We start from the raw sequence: 12,525 nt of genomic DNA, 5'->3' as shown, positions 1-12,525 counted from the left end.
AAACAGTTTAGAATCGGACTAGCTATAAGACTATGTTCATATGGAGAATGAACCTATAATGTCAAAGGCATATCAAAAATATTATATTTTATATATAGATGTGATAGGCCTGTCGTGGATTAATAAATATTTTTCATAATAGCAGTGTTATTTGTGTCTGTCTCCACTAGGCTGAACCATTTTCATTTAGACCTTTGAGATCCATAGGCTACAATACACGTGAAAATTTTGTGATTGTTTTTTTCCTCACCACTGAGGCCTCAACTGCCTCCTTGCGAGGATGAGCGGTTCAGAGAATGGATGAATTTGTTGTTGTTGGTGTCCATTTTTTAACATAATTTGTGTGTTTGTCATTTTGCTTGCCGTGAGATGATGATATCTTGCACATTTACCTAAACTCCACCAATAGTCATAAGTAAACCATTTTATTATTGGTCTCCTAATCAATAATGCGGCTTCTTATGGTTTAATATTTCAAGGGTATTGATCATTTTAACAACTGTGTTTGTGGTTTCCTGAACTACCATGACACTTGAAGGTGTGTGCATGTTTGAGCATGTGGACCCACTCCTATTTTTCTGTCGCACTCGACACATTCATGCATTTGCAATTTCATACTTTATATTTTTACTCACGCCTTGGTGATGTTTTTCAGCGCATGCTGATGTGTGCTTCGTTGACCTTGGGTTCACCCTCACTGCCACCGTCATGCCGTTTCTGTGGTGAAAATAAAACCGAGTGAGTGCAAACAGAAGCTTTTAAAGCTTTTAGCATATTTCCTCTCATGAGGGAATGTTTGCTTCCAGCAGATATAAATAGGGGCAGATTTTATAATTAGTAGAAATTAAAGACCAGGGGCTCACACACTATGATCAGCTATGTTCCCTCTTCTCTCTTTTCTTCCCTCATTTTCAAGTCCTCTTGCATGTGTCCATTTCCTCTCACTTACTTTGCTCACTGTCTCGGTGAATATTGTACTTTGTAGCAATTCTCCCAAGATGCATCATGTTTGTTGCTTGGCTGGAATAGTGCCAGCGTGGCAGAGCGGTGTACAAAGTCGTGAGTGTCTTCCCAGAGTTTGTGCATTCCAAACCATGGGAAAGTCAGCAGTGCATGCTAATTGATGAGAAGCTCCACGTTAGACTGGAGCAAATCCTTCAATCCATATCTGTTGGGCTCAACTTGTGATGTCTGTATGTCACTAATCTAATAAGTTTTGTTTGTTTGTTTTTTCCAGTCACAACACTTTTCTCTCTCAAATGTGTACACAATGGTATCGTTGTTTCTAATTTCTAATCAAAATTATGCATACGGTTGATGACTGACCTTTACATTCATTGTGAAAATCATGCAACAATTTGAAGAATTCTCTGTAAATGCAGGCAAAACCAATATATTGCACATCGCTGTTCTCACTATCTCCTCATTGAATGAAATTATATGAGTGAAGCAACCCCCCTTTGTGCTGGTTGCTAATTGTAGGGCTTCTTGCTGTGTGTATGCCGCTTCCCTTTGCTTTGCCACCCGCCACGTCTCCAACTCGCACGCTGTAGAACCCAGTAATTAACCCACAGTTAATTAACTACTTCTAATTACACCAGCACGCCGCTTTGATCGCACCAAAAGAAACCAGAGAAACAGCCGCGAGTAGAAATGACTCTTTGAGGTCGCTGGAAGTTGTTTTGCGTTCTGATCAGGTCTCAATCATGCAGCCATTTAAAACTAACATTGTATTACTTAAAAAAAGAAAAAAGAATTGGGAAAAGTCTTAAGTTAGGTACACTTAGTGTGATGAGGAATGCAGCAGATGATTCCTTATTAACTACGACGGCTGGCAGTAGAGCCCAGCCCTCTCAGCCCTCTTTGCCAAGGCCAAATATTAATAATTTAATTCATTAATTAGGTCGTTTCATTGAAATCAATTTGCCTCGTGACTCAACCAGCCTGAGTTTTACGTTGGTGATCATCGTCTTGCATTCTGTAAAAATTACATTTTAAATTCTGTAAAAAAAAGATTGAACAAATGGCAATTTAAGCTTTCAGTCAGGCAACATTAGCAGAAAAAGTCCTAAAAAGGTGTAGTGAAAATGTTATTTTATTGATGTATTTTTATTTTGAAGGCCTGACTTTTGACAGGATGTCTTGCACAGATGTTACTCCGACCTACCCAAGTGTTGCAGAGCAGACCGAAAGGATTGCTGCCTTCATCTATTGTAAAATAGGGTTGGTCGTACTTTTCAAAAAATACGTACACTTCCTGGTGCCAGCCATTTGATAAAGGTGGTAACAACCTAAAATACAATTTAAGAAAGACATCACAGCAAAATACAAAAATGGGACCTCCTCACTCCGTGTAGCATTTTGTTTGCTATTACTGTTTTCTATAAAAAAAAAATTATTTTCTATAAAATAAAATAAATATTTTCTGTTAAAACTTTTGAACGTCCGGACAAAAAAGTTATTTTCTATGGGAAATATTAGATAAAATTGCATATGATTCTGTTTTAATCACACTTTCTGTAACGGATGAATCACACACACACACACACACACACACACACACACACACACACACACACACACACACACACACACACACACACACACACAAAAACGATGTACATCAGAGGGATTAAATATGGGCTCTGAAGTCGCCTTGGCAACCTGAGCTGTCTTCTGTACATCCAGAGCTTGACGGAAGCTCCCTCGATCTCACTTCAGCTATCGCTTCAAAATACTCTGAGGTGCCAGTGAGCTCCCCCTCCCACGACCCCCCTCCCTGCACTCTCTTGTAAACACCCAGCGCTGTTCTTCCCTCAGACTCAACACCACCACGGCTATTTCTGTTCCCCCACACTGATATCTCCTACTGAAGATCATTGATTTTACGGGAAGCCCTGTTTACAGGCTGAGTGCCATCGACCTGAGGTGACTTTTTGCCTTCTGCAGTCTGAACAATACTGAAGTACCTTTATGCCTGCATGAGCAAAATGGTTGAGCAAATAATTACAGCTGCAATAAACAACAATGCTGTACTGTATCTGCGTGCGGTTAATTGACACGTTCACAGGGGTAAATTTATACAATGAAACCAACCGGAGCAGTGAGACTGCGTAACTTGTATAGGTTTATAAACACTGCCAGTTGTTACTTCAATTACAATTCAATCACTGACCACAGCATTAAGTATACATTTCAGAAGTACTTTGGGTACAAATGATCAAAGTACCACCAACAAATTATTATTTAGATACTAATGACAAAAAGGGGCTTTAGACAGATCATTTTTATTTGTGAACTGCTGAAATTTAGTTACGAGATGGAGCCCACTAAAACAAACACCTATGTGATCTGTACTGGATCTTATTAAATGTGTAGGAGTACCTTAAAGTGCCCGCTGTGTATAATAATAAGATGTGCATTGTTGCATAATGTGCAAAACGTGTACTAACATAAGTGCGTAATCATTTTTTTTTTAAGCATAAAAAATATGGAAGGTGTAATTGATACACAGTATCATATGATTGAAAGGGTAAAATATCCCAAATAGAAAGAGGCACAATTCTGCAAAGCACTAAGCTATGTGAAGTGTGACCTTTTGACTTATGTTAAATAGTCATGTTTTTATAAGCCATTCATTGGAACTAACTTAGCAGATAAAGCCCAGCTCCGATTTGCCTTAGGAGTACAACGGTACCCCCCATCAATGAGCATGTCCCAAGTGCAACATCAAAGGCCTTCCCCTGCTTTATCAATAAGAACCTTTCCTTCCCACATCTTCCTGTAACTTGCTTAGCGTTCACGCCATTGATTTTCCAATAAGCGCCCTTTACCCTGCGGTGGCTGGCCAAGCTCACTGAAGGCTCAGAGACCAGACACAGAGACACAGCATTAAACAGGGACAAAAATGCTCTTTTGCCATTGTTGCGAGTGCACCATTGCCATTTATTTTTTTCAGACTGAGTATTTGATTGGAGCACTAACCAATTCCAAGTACAGATACTTGATGATGCAATTATGTCTTGCAATTGTGATGATTCTTGTCTTTTAATCAAATATTTTTAAGAAACATAAAACTAATTTTTCGCTTACATGGCACCATTTTCACTCAAGTATTACAATTTTTAGAAAATCTGGTCACTACTGTAACGTGAACATCCCACTGCATGTTTTTCGGTTGCTTGCTACACATTTGACTGCAATGTAGCCTGTGACACAATAATTTAAACAATTTCAGTTTCAAACAGCAGAGCACTTTTTGTGTGCTTTCACACTGAAAATATAAAGATGTCCCCAGATTCTAGTGTATAACTCCGCATTTGCATGTAAAGAATATTTCATTTTCTTTGTGATAGACTGTTTCGCTCGTATTGCTGTTGGCAAACGACTCATTCAAACGAACAAATCTTTTGAGTGAATGTACTGAATGCAATCACTTCTGAGGAACTGATTCGTTACTTTCTTTCTTCAGTTGAGCGCAGCCACAAACGTGTACCGCATGAGAAATTCCCCTGCAACCTGCAACGGTGCCTGAGTGCAAAAGGGGCTCCCGACAAGGCGGTGGGTTTCCTGGGTGTCTCGCTCAAAATGTGCAGATGTAGATGTATCAGCACTGATGCATTTCTGGTTGACGTTCACTTCTGTTGCTCTCGATACTTTGATGCCGAGTCGTAACTTAGCTCTTGAGAGGACACATTTGGGAACAGGTCGAAAGCAACCCATGCAAGGACCCCCTTGGAGAAACAGGCTATTCTAAACAAATGGCTACTCCTTCTGAAGCGTCATCTGGCAGCATTATCGTCTCCATCCTAGGGCATTCCATCCTCATTTGTCCAGAAAACACCCACCGGTGAAAAGACTCATACCTAAATGTCGTTTTCTATTCTTGTCAAATGACCTATTCTCAAGCTTCCCTCCATCTCGTTTGTTAGCATATTGGAAAGAAGTGAAGTATGACTTTTTAGGGGGAGAAAGGGGGGGGGGTACATAAAGCTTTGAAGGCAGGTGGAAACAAGATTCCGCAATGAAACAGACTGATATCGGCCGAGGAATTCAGCTTTTTCTTCCTTCCCATTATCTCTCATTGTGAGTTGAAGTTTGTTTGGGTTCTGTTCGGTTCAGCATGAGTACAGAAGCAATGTTGACATCATCTCCAGCTTACATTCAAAGGAAACTTCTTGTGTAAATATCACAGTGTAAACCATTATATAAAGCCACGATAAAAAGTCACTTTTTAGTTGAACACAGCACAGGCAGACACCGGCCTCCTCCACTTCTTGTCTTGTCGGACCGAGTCGCTTTGTCTGTGTCTTGGACTTGTTTGGTGCCTCCTAGAGATTAAAGCTTTTTACCTCCCTTAAACAGGTGTCACTGAGCCAGGCACAGTCTCAGAGACAAGCATTATATCATCGAGCCCATCTGCGACTTACTGTCTCCAGACAATCCCATAGCTCATCAGTAACCACTGCGCTTTATTGAATTACACCATCTTGATTTTAAAGGCCAATTCTGTTTTCTGTAAGCAGCGGATGCAAACATAGTGGTGTAGCACTGCCACCCTGTACACTTCTTATTGCGTCAAATAGTTTATACTGGAGCGGGAATGATGGCTATACTGTATACTGTAAATACAACAACGATTACCACTTAATTCCAACTCATCAGGGAACCCTTGGAGGTCAATAGCTACGTTCCCATTGACACACTTGTGACAAGTGACGCACTGACAATCTGGTGTTGATCTGAGCAGTCATTTGTTTCAAGCATTATTATGCGATTATCATTATTGCAGAAATTGACCGGGAAATAGCGGCGCATCTTTTGGATGATATTTTGTTCAGTCCTGTGAGTTGCAATACATGCATTACAAAGTGGTTATCAAATTCATTTGGTCATTTAATTCATGAATGCATAATTTCAAGAAGCGTTACTGTCTACTAGACATGTAGAATTTTTGCAGCGTTCCTCTCAATTCCTTTTTCCCATTAGTTTGACTGCGTGTGAAGCCCATAGCTGCTTATTAATCCAGTGAATAATAAATGCCCACAAGTAGTTCCCACATTCAATAAGGCCAATATCCAGAAATCATATTTTGCCACATTAAGCAAGTTGGGCTGAAAAGCCCGACAATGTGTTTTTATTCAATTCAGGGGCCACGGTTGTGAACTTGTGTCGAGTGTAAACAAAAGGATAATGAACCAGACCATACAAATAATATCAGTTTTTGGCTTCACTCGCTTCAGCATTATTGAAAGTGTTCTGTGCACTGACTGCACTTCTTTGTTATTTCTTCCATGAATTCCATCTTATGCCTTTTGTATGAATGTCTGAGAGGTTTCAGGTATGTTGTGTGGGTGAGAGGCTCATCAGACATTCATGAAAAGTGAGACAGACATTATCAATCTCTCCTCTCCCTCACTGCTTGGGTGTGGGGGTAGACTCCACTGCTAAAATTTGCATCCATAAGTAAATAAGTAAATAAATCAAGTGCAAGCAATGAATGTGCTAATCAGCCGGGGGATGACGGCAGGCCTGGTGCTGGGAAACTTTGCTCATGTAATATGCAGCACAGGGGGGTTAAAGGGCAGCACAGAGTTATTGGTTTTAGCCCGATTGCCCCCTTTAATCAATGCTAGCTGCATCCTTTAATAAAAAGTATTAGCTCAGCAGTATGGAGAGTTATCATTTGATCTATTCTGTGCTCTACATTGGATCCAGTGTTGGGCCTCTGTGGTGCTCAGGGCATAGCCAGATCCCAAAAGCTCAGCTACCATTTATTTGTTCAAGGATGGGGGATGGTTGTATTGTTGAGTCAGGAGGTTGAACTGTGAGAGGCAAGATCATAACACAGCCGCAGTCAAGTGTAAATTTTTGGCGGATAGAAAATTCTTTGATTGCTGTAGTTAATACGTGTCTCAAAATTTCCATTTTGAAGTGTAAATGGTGATACGGTTACGAATTTTTATTTTAGCCGCAGTTTTCACTTTTTCTGCAGGTTATGTAAATGTTCAAAGTGCTGATATCTGACATCTATTTGATCCATTCCACTTTGCTGTTTCTCCTTTTTTTCACTGCAAGTTAATTAAAAATAGATGTAGGATTTTGCAGCATATAAGATTAAGAATGTTGTTCAGAAGATGAAGATAAAAGATGCTACCTTCCTGGTATGGCAAGAAGATGAATCTTTCTATTGTTTCAATAGATAACTTTGTGGAATGAGCACTGACATTTTTTACAGTAATTTTCTAGAATACTTCTAGAGAGTAAATAGTCTCTTGTTTTGTACATTATATGGTTTATATGGTTTTCACTGACTCTTGCTTCTTTGTATCTAACGCACATTTGTCTTTTTTTGTGTGTGTCCTCAGGCCTGGATGCGATGAACGCCTCATGTAGGCATCAGCATGGACAGCTGTGAGTCTCCCGTGTTTTCTGGGACAGACGATGGGCTCAGCTCCTCCCAGCAGCAGCAGCAGCAGCGGCAGCAGCAGCAGCAACAGCAACCTCCACAGCCCTGGAACGATCACCCTAACTTGCAGCTTCCTTGCGCCAACCAGGCCGCTTCCCTGGACCCGCTGTCCTTTTCTGCTCCTTATTCTTCTCAATCCGAAAACCCTTGTGCTCTTCATGACGAGGTGAGGGAACTACAGTCTCTGCAGTCCCAGCCAAAACAAACATCCAGCCAGGCTCACCGGGATAGCCCTGCCACTGGTCAGCTGCATTCCAAGAGAGAGGGCCGAGAGGGAGAGGAGCGGGACAGATTGAGCTGTGGAGAAGAGGAAGAATCGGAGGATTTGGACGAAATGGAAATCGACAGCTGTTTCCCAAGTCTTCAACCCTTTCCCGGGGTAGTGATGGCTCAAGGCGCAGGGGGCATGCCCACTCTTCTGCGTCATCAGCCCGCACAAGGGCGAGGTGGGCCTGAGAGTGGAAGTGAAGAAGGAGAGGAGGAAGAGGAAGAGGAGAGTAGCGATGTGGAAAACTTGGCTGGAGAGATCGTCTACCAACCCGATGGCTCCGCCTACATCGTTGAGAGCCTCAGTCAGCTCATCCAAAGCGGTGGGAGCATGGTTCCCAGCCTGCTTCCCACAAACTCTCTCGCTAGTGGGGGGAAACCCGGGGAACCGGCCGGGACGTCATCCTCGGTGTACCCTCAGATCATCAACACGTTTCACATAGCCTCGTCCTTTGGGAAGTGGTTTGGCAATTCAGACCAAGGTTTCTCCAATACCTCATCCATGGCAGGCCTCAGTCCTGTCCTGCACAGTTTTCGTGTCTTTGATGTGCGGCACAAAAGTAACAAGGATTACCTTAACAGCGATGGGTCTGCCAAGAAGTCCTGTGTATCCAAAGATGTTCCTAACAATGTGGATTTCTCCAAATTTGATGGTTTGGCCCTCTATGGCAAGGGTAAGCCTATTCTCATGTGTTTTCTCTGCAAGCTGTCCTTTGGTTACGCGCGTTCCTTTGCCACCCATGCTGTCCATGACCACCGCATGACGCTGTGTGAGGATGAACGCCGTCTATTGGGGGACAACCATGCATCTGCTATCATCCAGGGGATTGGAAAAGACAAAGAGCCCCTCATCAGCTTCCTGGAACCAAAAACTAAGGGCACTCCTGTGCCACCTCCCCTGCTTCCTATGAACTCTGGCCAGAGCTTTTATGGCACGTTTAGTGGTGTCCATTTGGAGGCTGGAAGCAGCAGTGGAGGCAGCGAGACCCTCCAGAACAAAGACTCTGACTCTAGCCTCCAGCAGCAGCAGACGCAGCAAACCCCGCTAAGCTCTGTCTTGTCTCTTGGAAGGCTGGGCACTCCCAAAGCATCCACTCTTCCCTCACCCCAAGGCTCTGCCAAAGACTCCAGTGCCCTGTCTTTACATGGGGGGAGAACAGAGGAGCCTACCGGGAACGAGTTGGCTTACAAGGGAAACGATGGGGCCAGCGAGGGCCTTGGCAGTACGACACACCTCGCTAGCCAGGTGGGGGGTTCAGAAGAAGAGGAAGCAGAACCGTTATTAGGGGAAGAAGATGAGGTGGAGGCAGAAGGCACTGTGGTGACCAGTGGTGTTAATAGTAGCAGTGGTGGAGGTGATGCAGGGGAACCAGCTATCTCAAACCAAAGCATTTCCAAATCTCCTTTATTAATGCCTAGTAGCACTCTCCAGCCTTCTGCCTGCACCCCTGCGGTCAGTTACACGCGAAACAGTAAATCCCCTGCTTCCACTTCTTCCTCTGTCAAGGAGGAGGTTTCAGCTACAGAAGGTGGGGGGAGAACCTCAGAGCTCCCTCTGAGCTTTAACTGCCAGGGAACTACCGTTCCCATGGCAATGGCAGCAGCCAATGTCAGAAAGAGTGAGGAGGACACTGCTGGCACTTCTTCCTCACCTCTATCCTCCAACGCTGCTGCTGATGAAAGTGCCAATCGAGATAGTGCCACAGCTCCAGAACCAAATGATTGCCCGGCTGAGGAGGAGGAGGAAAATGGATCCCTTCTGCAGCAACACCACATGCACCACCATCATCATCACCTGCATTCATCATTGCATGGCCACATTCACCCCCAACCCAGCGGTTCCTGTGACATAACAGGGGTGAATGACTGTTCACAGAACCATGGGCCCGGTGGCAGTGGAGGAAGTGGGGTGGAATGCCCTAAATGTGACACCGTTCTAGGTTCCTCGCGCTCTTTGGGTGGTCACATGACCATGATGCATTCGCGTAACTCATGCAAGACACTCAAGTGTCCCAAATGCAACTGGCATTACAAATATCAACAGACTTTGGAGGCTCACATGAAAGAAAAGCACCCAGATTCTGGAGGCTCTTGTGTGTTCTGCAGCAGCGGTCAAAGTCATCCTCGTCTGGCGCGTGGAGAAAGCTATACATGTGGATACAAACCTTTCCGATGTGAGGTATGTAACGTATTCAACTTTTTAAGGAGATGGTAAAAAGTCCGGGGCTAGGAGCGTATTAGCCATTTCGTTGTCCACAGGCGGTGCAGTTCAGATTTATTTTGCACAGTGGTGCCTTGAAATTCAAGTGACCAACTCATCATTTTTTTTCCTGTGCTCTATGATGGCAGCAAGCTCAGCTTACTTCACATTAGGCAGCCGCTTGAAAAAGGGTGAATAATTGTTTCATCAAAAAAGAAGCTTCAAAGTGCTTTAGGGGCTGGCGTTCAAATAAGTGTAACTACCTTATGTTCTCTTTATTCATATAATTACTGTATGTTTTCATAAAGTACAGAAGTATGAATTAATATTTGTCCTCAGTATAATTCACATTACACCAGGTTTTGTTGTTTCGAGGGATGGCTGGAACGCATCAAGGGCATTTCCATTCATTTCTATAGATAAATATGATTTGAGATACTAATGTTTTGAGTTAAAATTATGGTCTTGGAATAAACAAAATGCACATCTCAAGGCACTGTTGTATTTACTTGTACTGATTCTTATGTGATTGGTTTGCTTATGTTCTCCAGGTTTGTAACTACTCAACAACCACTAAGGGGAACCTAAGCATCCACATGCAGTCAGATAAACACCTAAACAACATGCAGACACTGCAGAACGGAGGCTCAATTGGATCAGCGCAGGAACAGGTGTTTGGACATGGCCCGGGAGGCGTGGTGGCCGTGCCCTCTGTGACCCAGGCCGGTAGCCACCACCCGGCCCACCATCACCCCACGCAGTCCTCCGCCCATGTAAGTGTACCGTGCGCTGCCCCCTCACCGACCAAGCCAAAGAGCAAACCGACTTGGCGCTGTGAGGTATGCGACTACGAAACCAACGTGGCGCGGAATCTCCGCATCCACATGACCAGCGAGAAGCACATGCACAACATGATGCTCCTCCAGCAGAACGTGACTCAAATGCAACACGGCCGACTGGCGCTGGGAGCTATGCCCTCGCCCTCCGAGGCTGAGCTCTACCAGTATTACCTGACACAGAACATGAGCCTACCGCCAGGCCTCAAGATAGACCCAACAGGACCTGAGGCCCAGTTCCTAATGGGGGGCTTTCCTTTAGATCCCAGCATGGCTGCCTTGACCCCTGCACTGGGTGAGTTTGTTCTCTAATTAAATGTCTCTAGCACTGCTAAATCACCACAGTCCTTATGTAATTAGTATCTAGGTTTACCTCTATATGGAGCAAATGGCATTTTCTGTTCCACTTGAAAGTTCACCACCTAATGAAAATCTAAATTTACGCTTAAATATAGCTCAAGCTGTGTTTACATTTTGATGGCTTAAAAGGATTTTGCAGAAATGTTTGCTTTTCAGCTCTTTTTATTTAAGCATCTCGAGCTTCTAATTCAATCTCCCAAATATTATTATAAATTAATATTTATACATTTAAATTTATATAAAATGAATATAAAATGAATATATAATTAATAAAAATTAAATTCAATTCAATCTCCCAAATATTATCATTTATATTTATAAATTTAGAAATTCAAATCTATATAAAAAATGAATATAAACTTATTATTTTATTTACTTTGTGATAACCAGGGTTAATGAGTTGGGGCAAAAATTCCTTTCCATTACTTTATTATTATTCCCAAAATGCTGCTGAAGCTGACAATTTAAGTTTATAATTTTTCCCCCCATTTTTTTTTTATTTACCAGCTAGTGTAGTTATGTACATATTTTATCATGGCCAAAGAAGGAAGGTTAGAGGGCTCAGCATAGGCAATTAACCACCACAGCAGCATGTTTGCCGTTCCCGTTACAACCCCACAGTTTGTGCAGACTTGTCTGCAACTGTTGCCAATTCAAAGACACAAACAGGAATTGATTGCTGTGACTAATGTTTTTCCCTCTCCACCATCTGGTTCATTTTCCTGTGAGGTGAGTTCTAATAAGCATGTTACTAGGGAGGCAAGGATGACACACAAGGTTCGTAAATGTCAGTTGTCATCCCTGCCCACCCCCCCCCCCTCCCCCAGATAACGCACAAAAAGAATCATACGACTGTATGGTATAAGACGTACAGTTAGGGTTTGGTGAGAGGTGTAACTTCATCCACTCCCTGCCTGAGAGTGATTATTCCCAGCACTTAAATTATGTCGAACAAGGTGATGGTGCGTGAGAGAGCTGAAAAGAGGAAGGGCTGACATTAGTTTTGGGAAAACAATTACACATCTGCTTACCAGAGCATTGATTTGGGAAACATAGCTTTAAACAAACAACAAAGAGGGGAGTCGGGGTGTGAGCCTGGTTTGGGGGGGCTCTATGGGATACCTTTTTGACTTTGGTCTATTTCACTGAATATTTTTCCTGTGCATGAATGAATAAATTGCTTAAATATTTATGTTCTTTACTAAAGACTGCTTGAATTTTAGAATTTTGTGGTTTTTTTTAACATCACCAGCGTGCAGTCATGTCAATGTTCATTTTACAGTCCAATCATGCGTAGTGTAAATAATGAGGTGAGCTCAAAAGTTGCACCTAGGAAAGGATGCATGGGAACAGACCCATTTACAATATTATTCCGCTGTACAACCGAAAATAGG

General features: G+C 42.9%; 1 protein-coding gene across 14 annotated transcripts in view; it reads left to right on the top strand.

Annotated features, from left to right (window-relative positions):
• Positions 1–12,525, top strand: part of zfhx3b (zinc finger homeobox 3b) — a 308,314-nt gene that overhangs the window by 216,049 nt on the left and 79,740 nt on the right. For 13 of the 14 annotated variants that reach the window (XM_085907649.1, XM_085907647.1, XM_085907642.1 and 10 more), the window contains 2 exons: positions 7,368–9,914; positions 10,487–11,066. In XM_085907649.1, the coding sequence (XP_085763775.1) occupies positions 7,404–9,914; positions 10,487–11,066 (3,091 nt within the window). In that variant the 5' untranslated portion in view covers positions 7,368–7,403. Of the gene's footprint in view, positions 1–655; positions 739–7,367; positions 9,915–10,486; positions 11,067–12,525 lie in introns of all 14 variants that reach the window. The other variant, XM_085907653.1, reaches the window with a different exon arrangement.

This window comes from Syngnathus leptorhynchus, chromosome 3 (assembly GCF_054491065.1).
Source record: "Syngnathus leptorhynchus isolate UIUO chromosome 3, UIUO_Slep, whole genome shotgun sequence".
In the NCBI taxonomy this organism is placed as follows: Eukaryota; Metazoa; Chordata; class Actinopteri; order Syngnathiformes; family Syngnathidae; genus Syngnathus; species Syngnathus leptorhynchus.
This window is presented reverse-complemented; position numbering and strand designations above follow the sequence as displayed.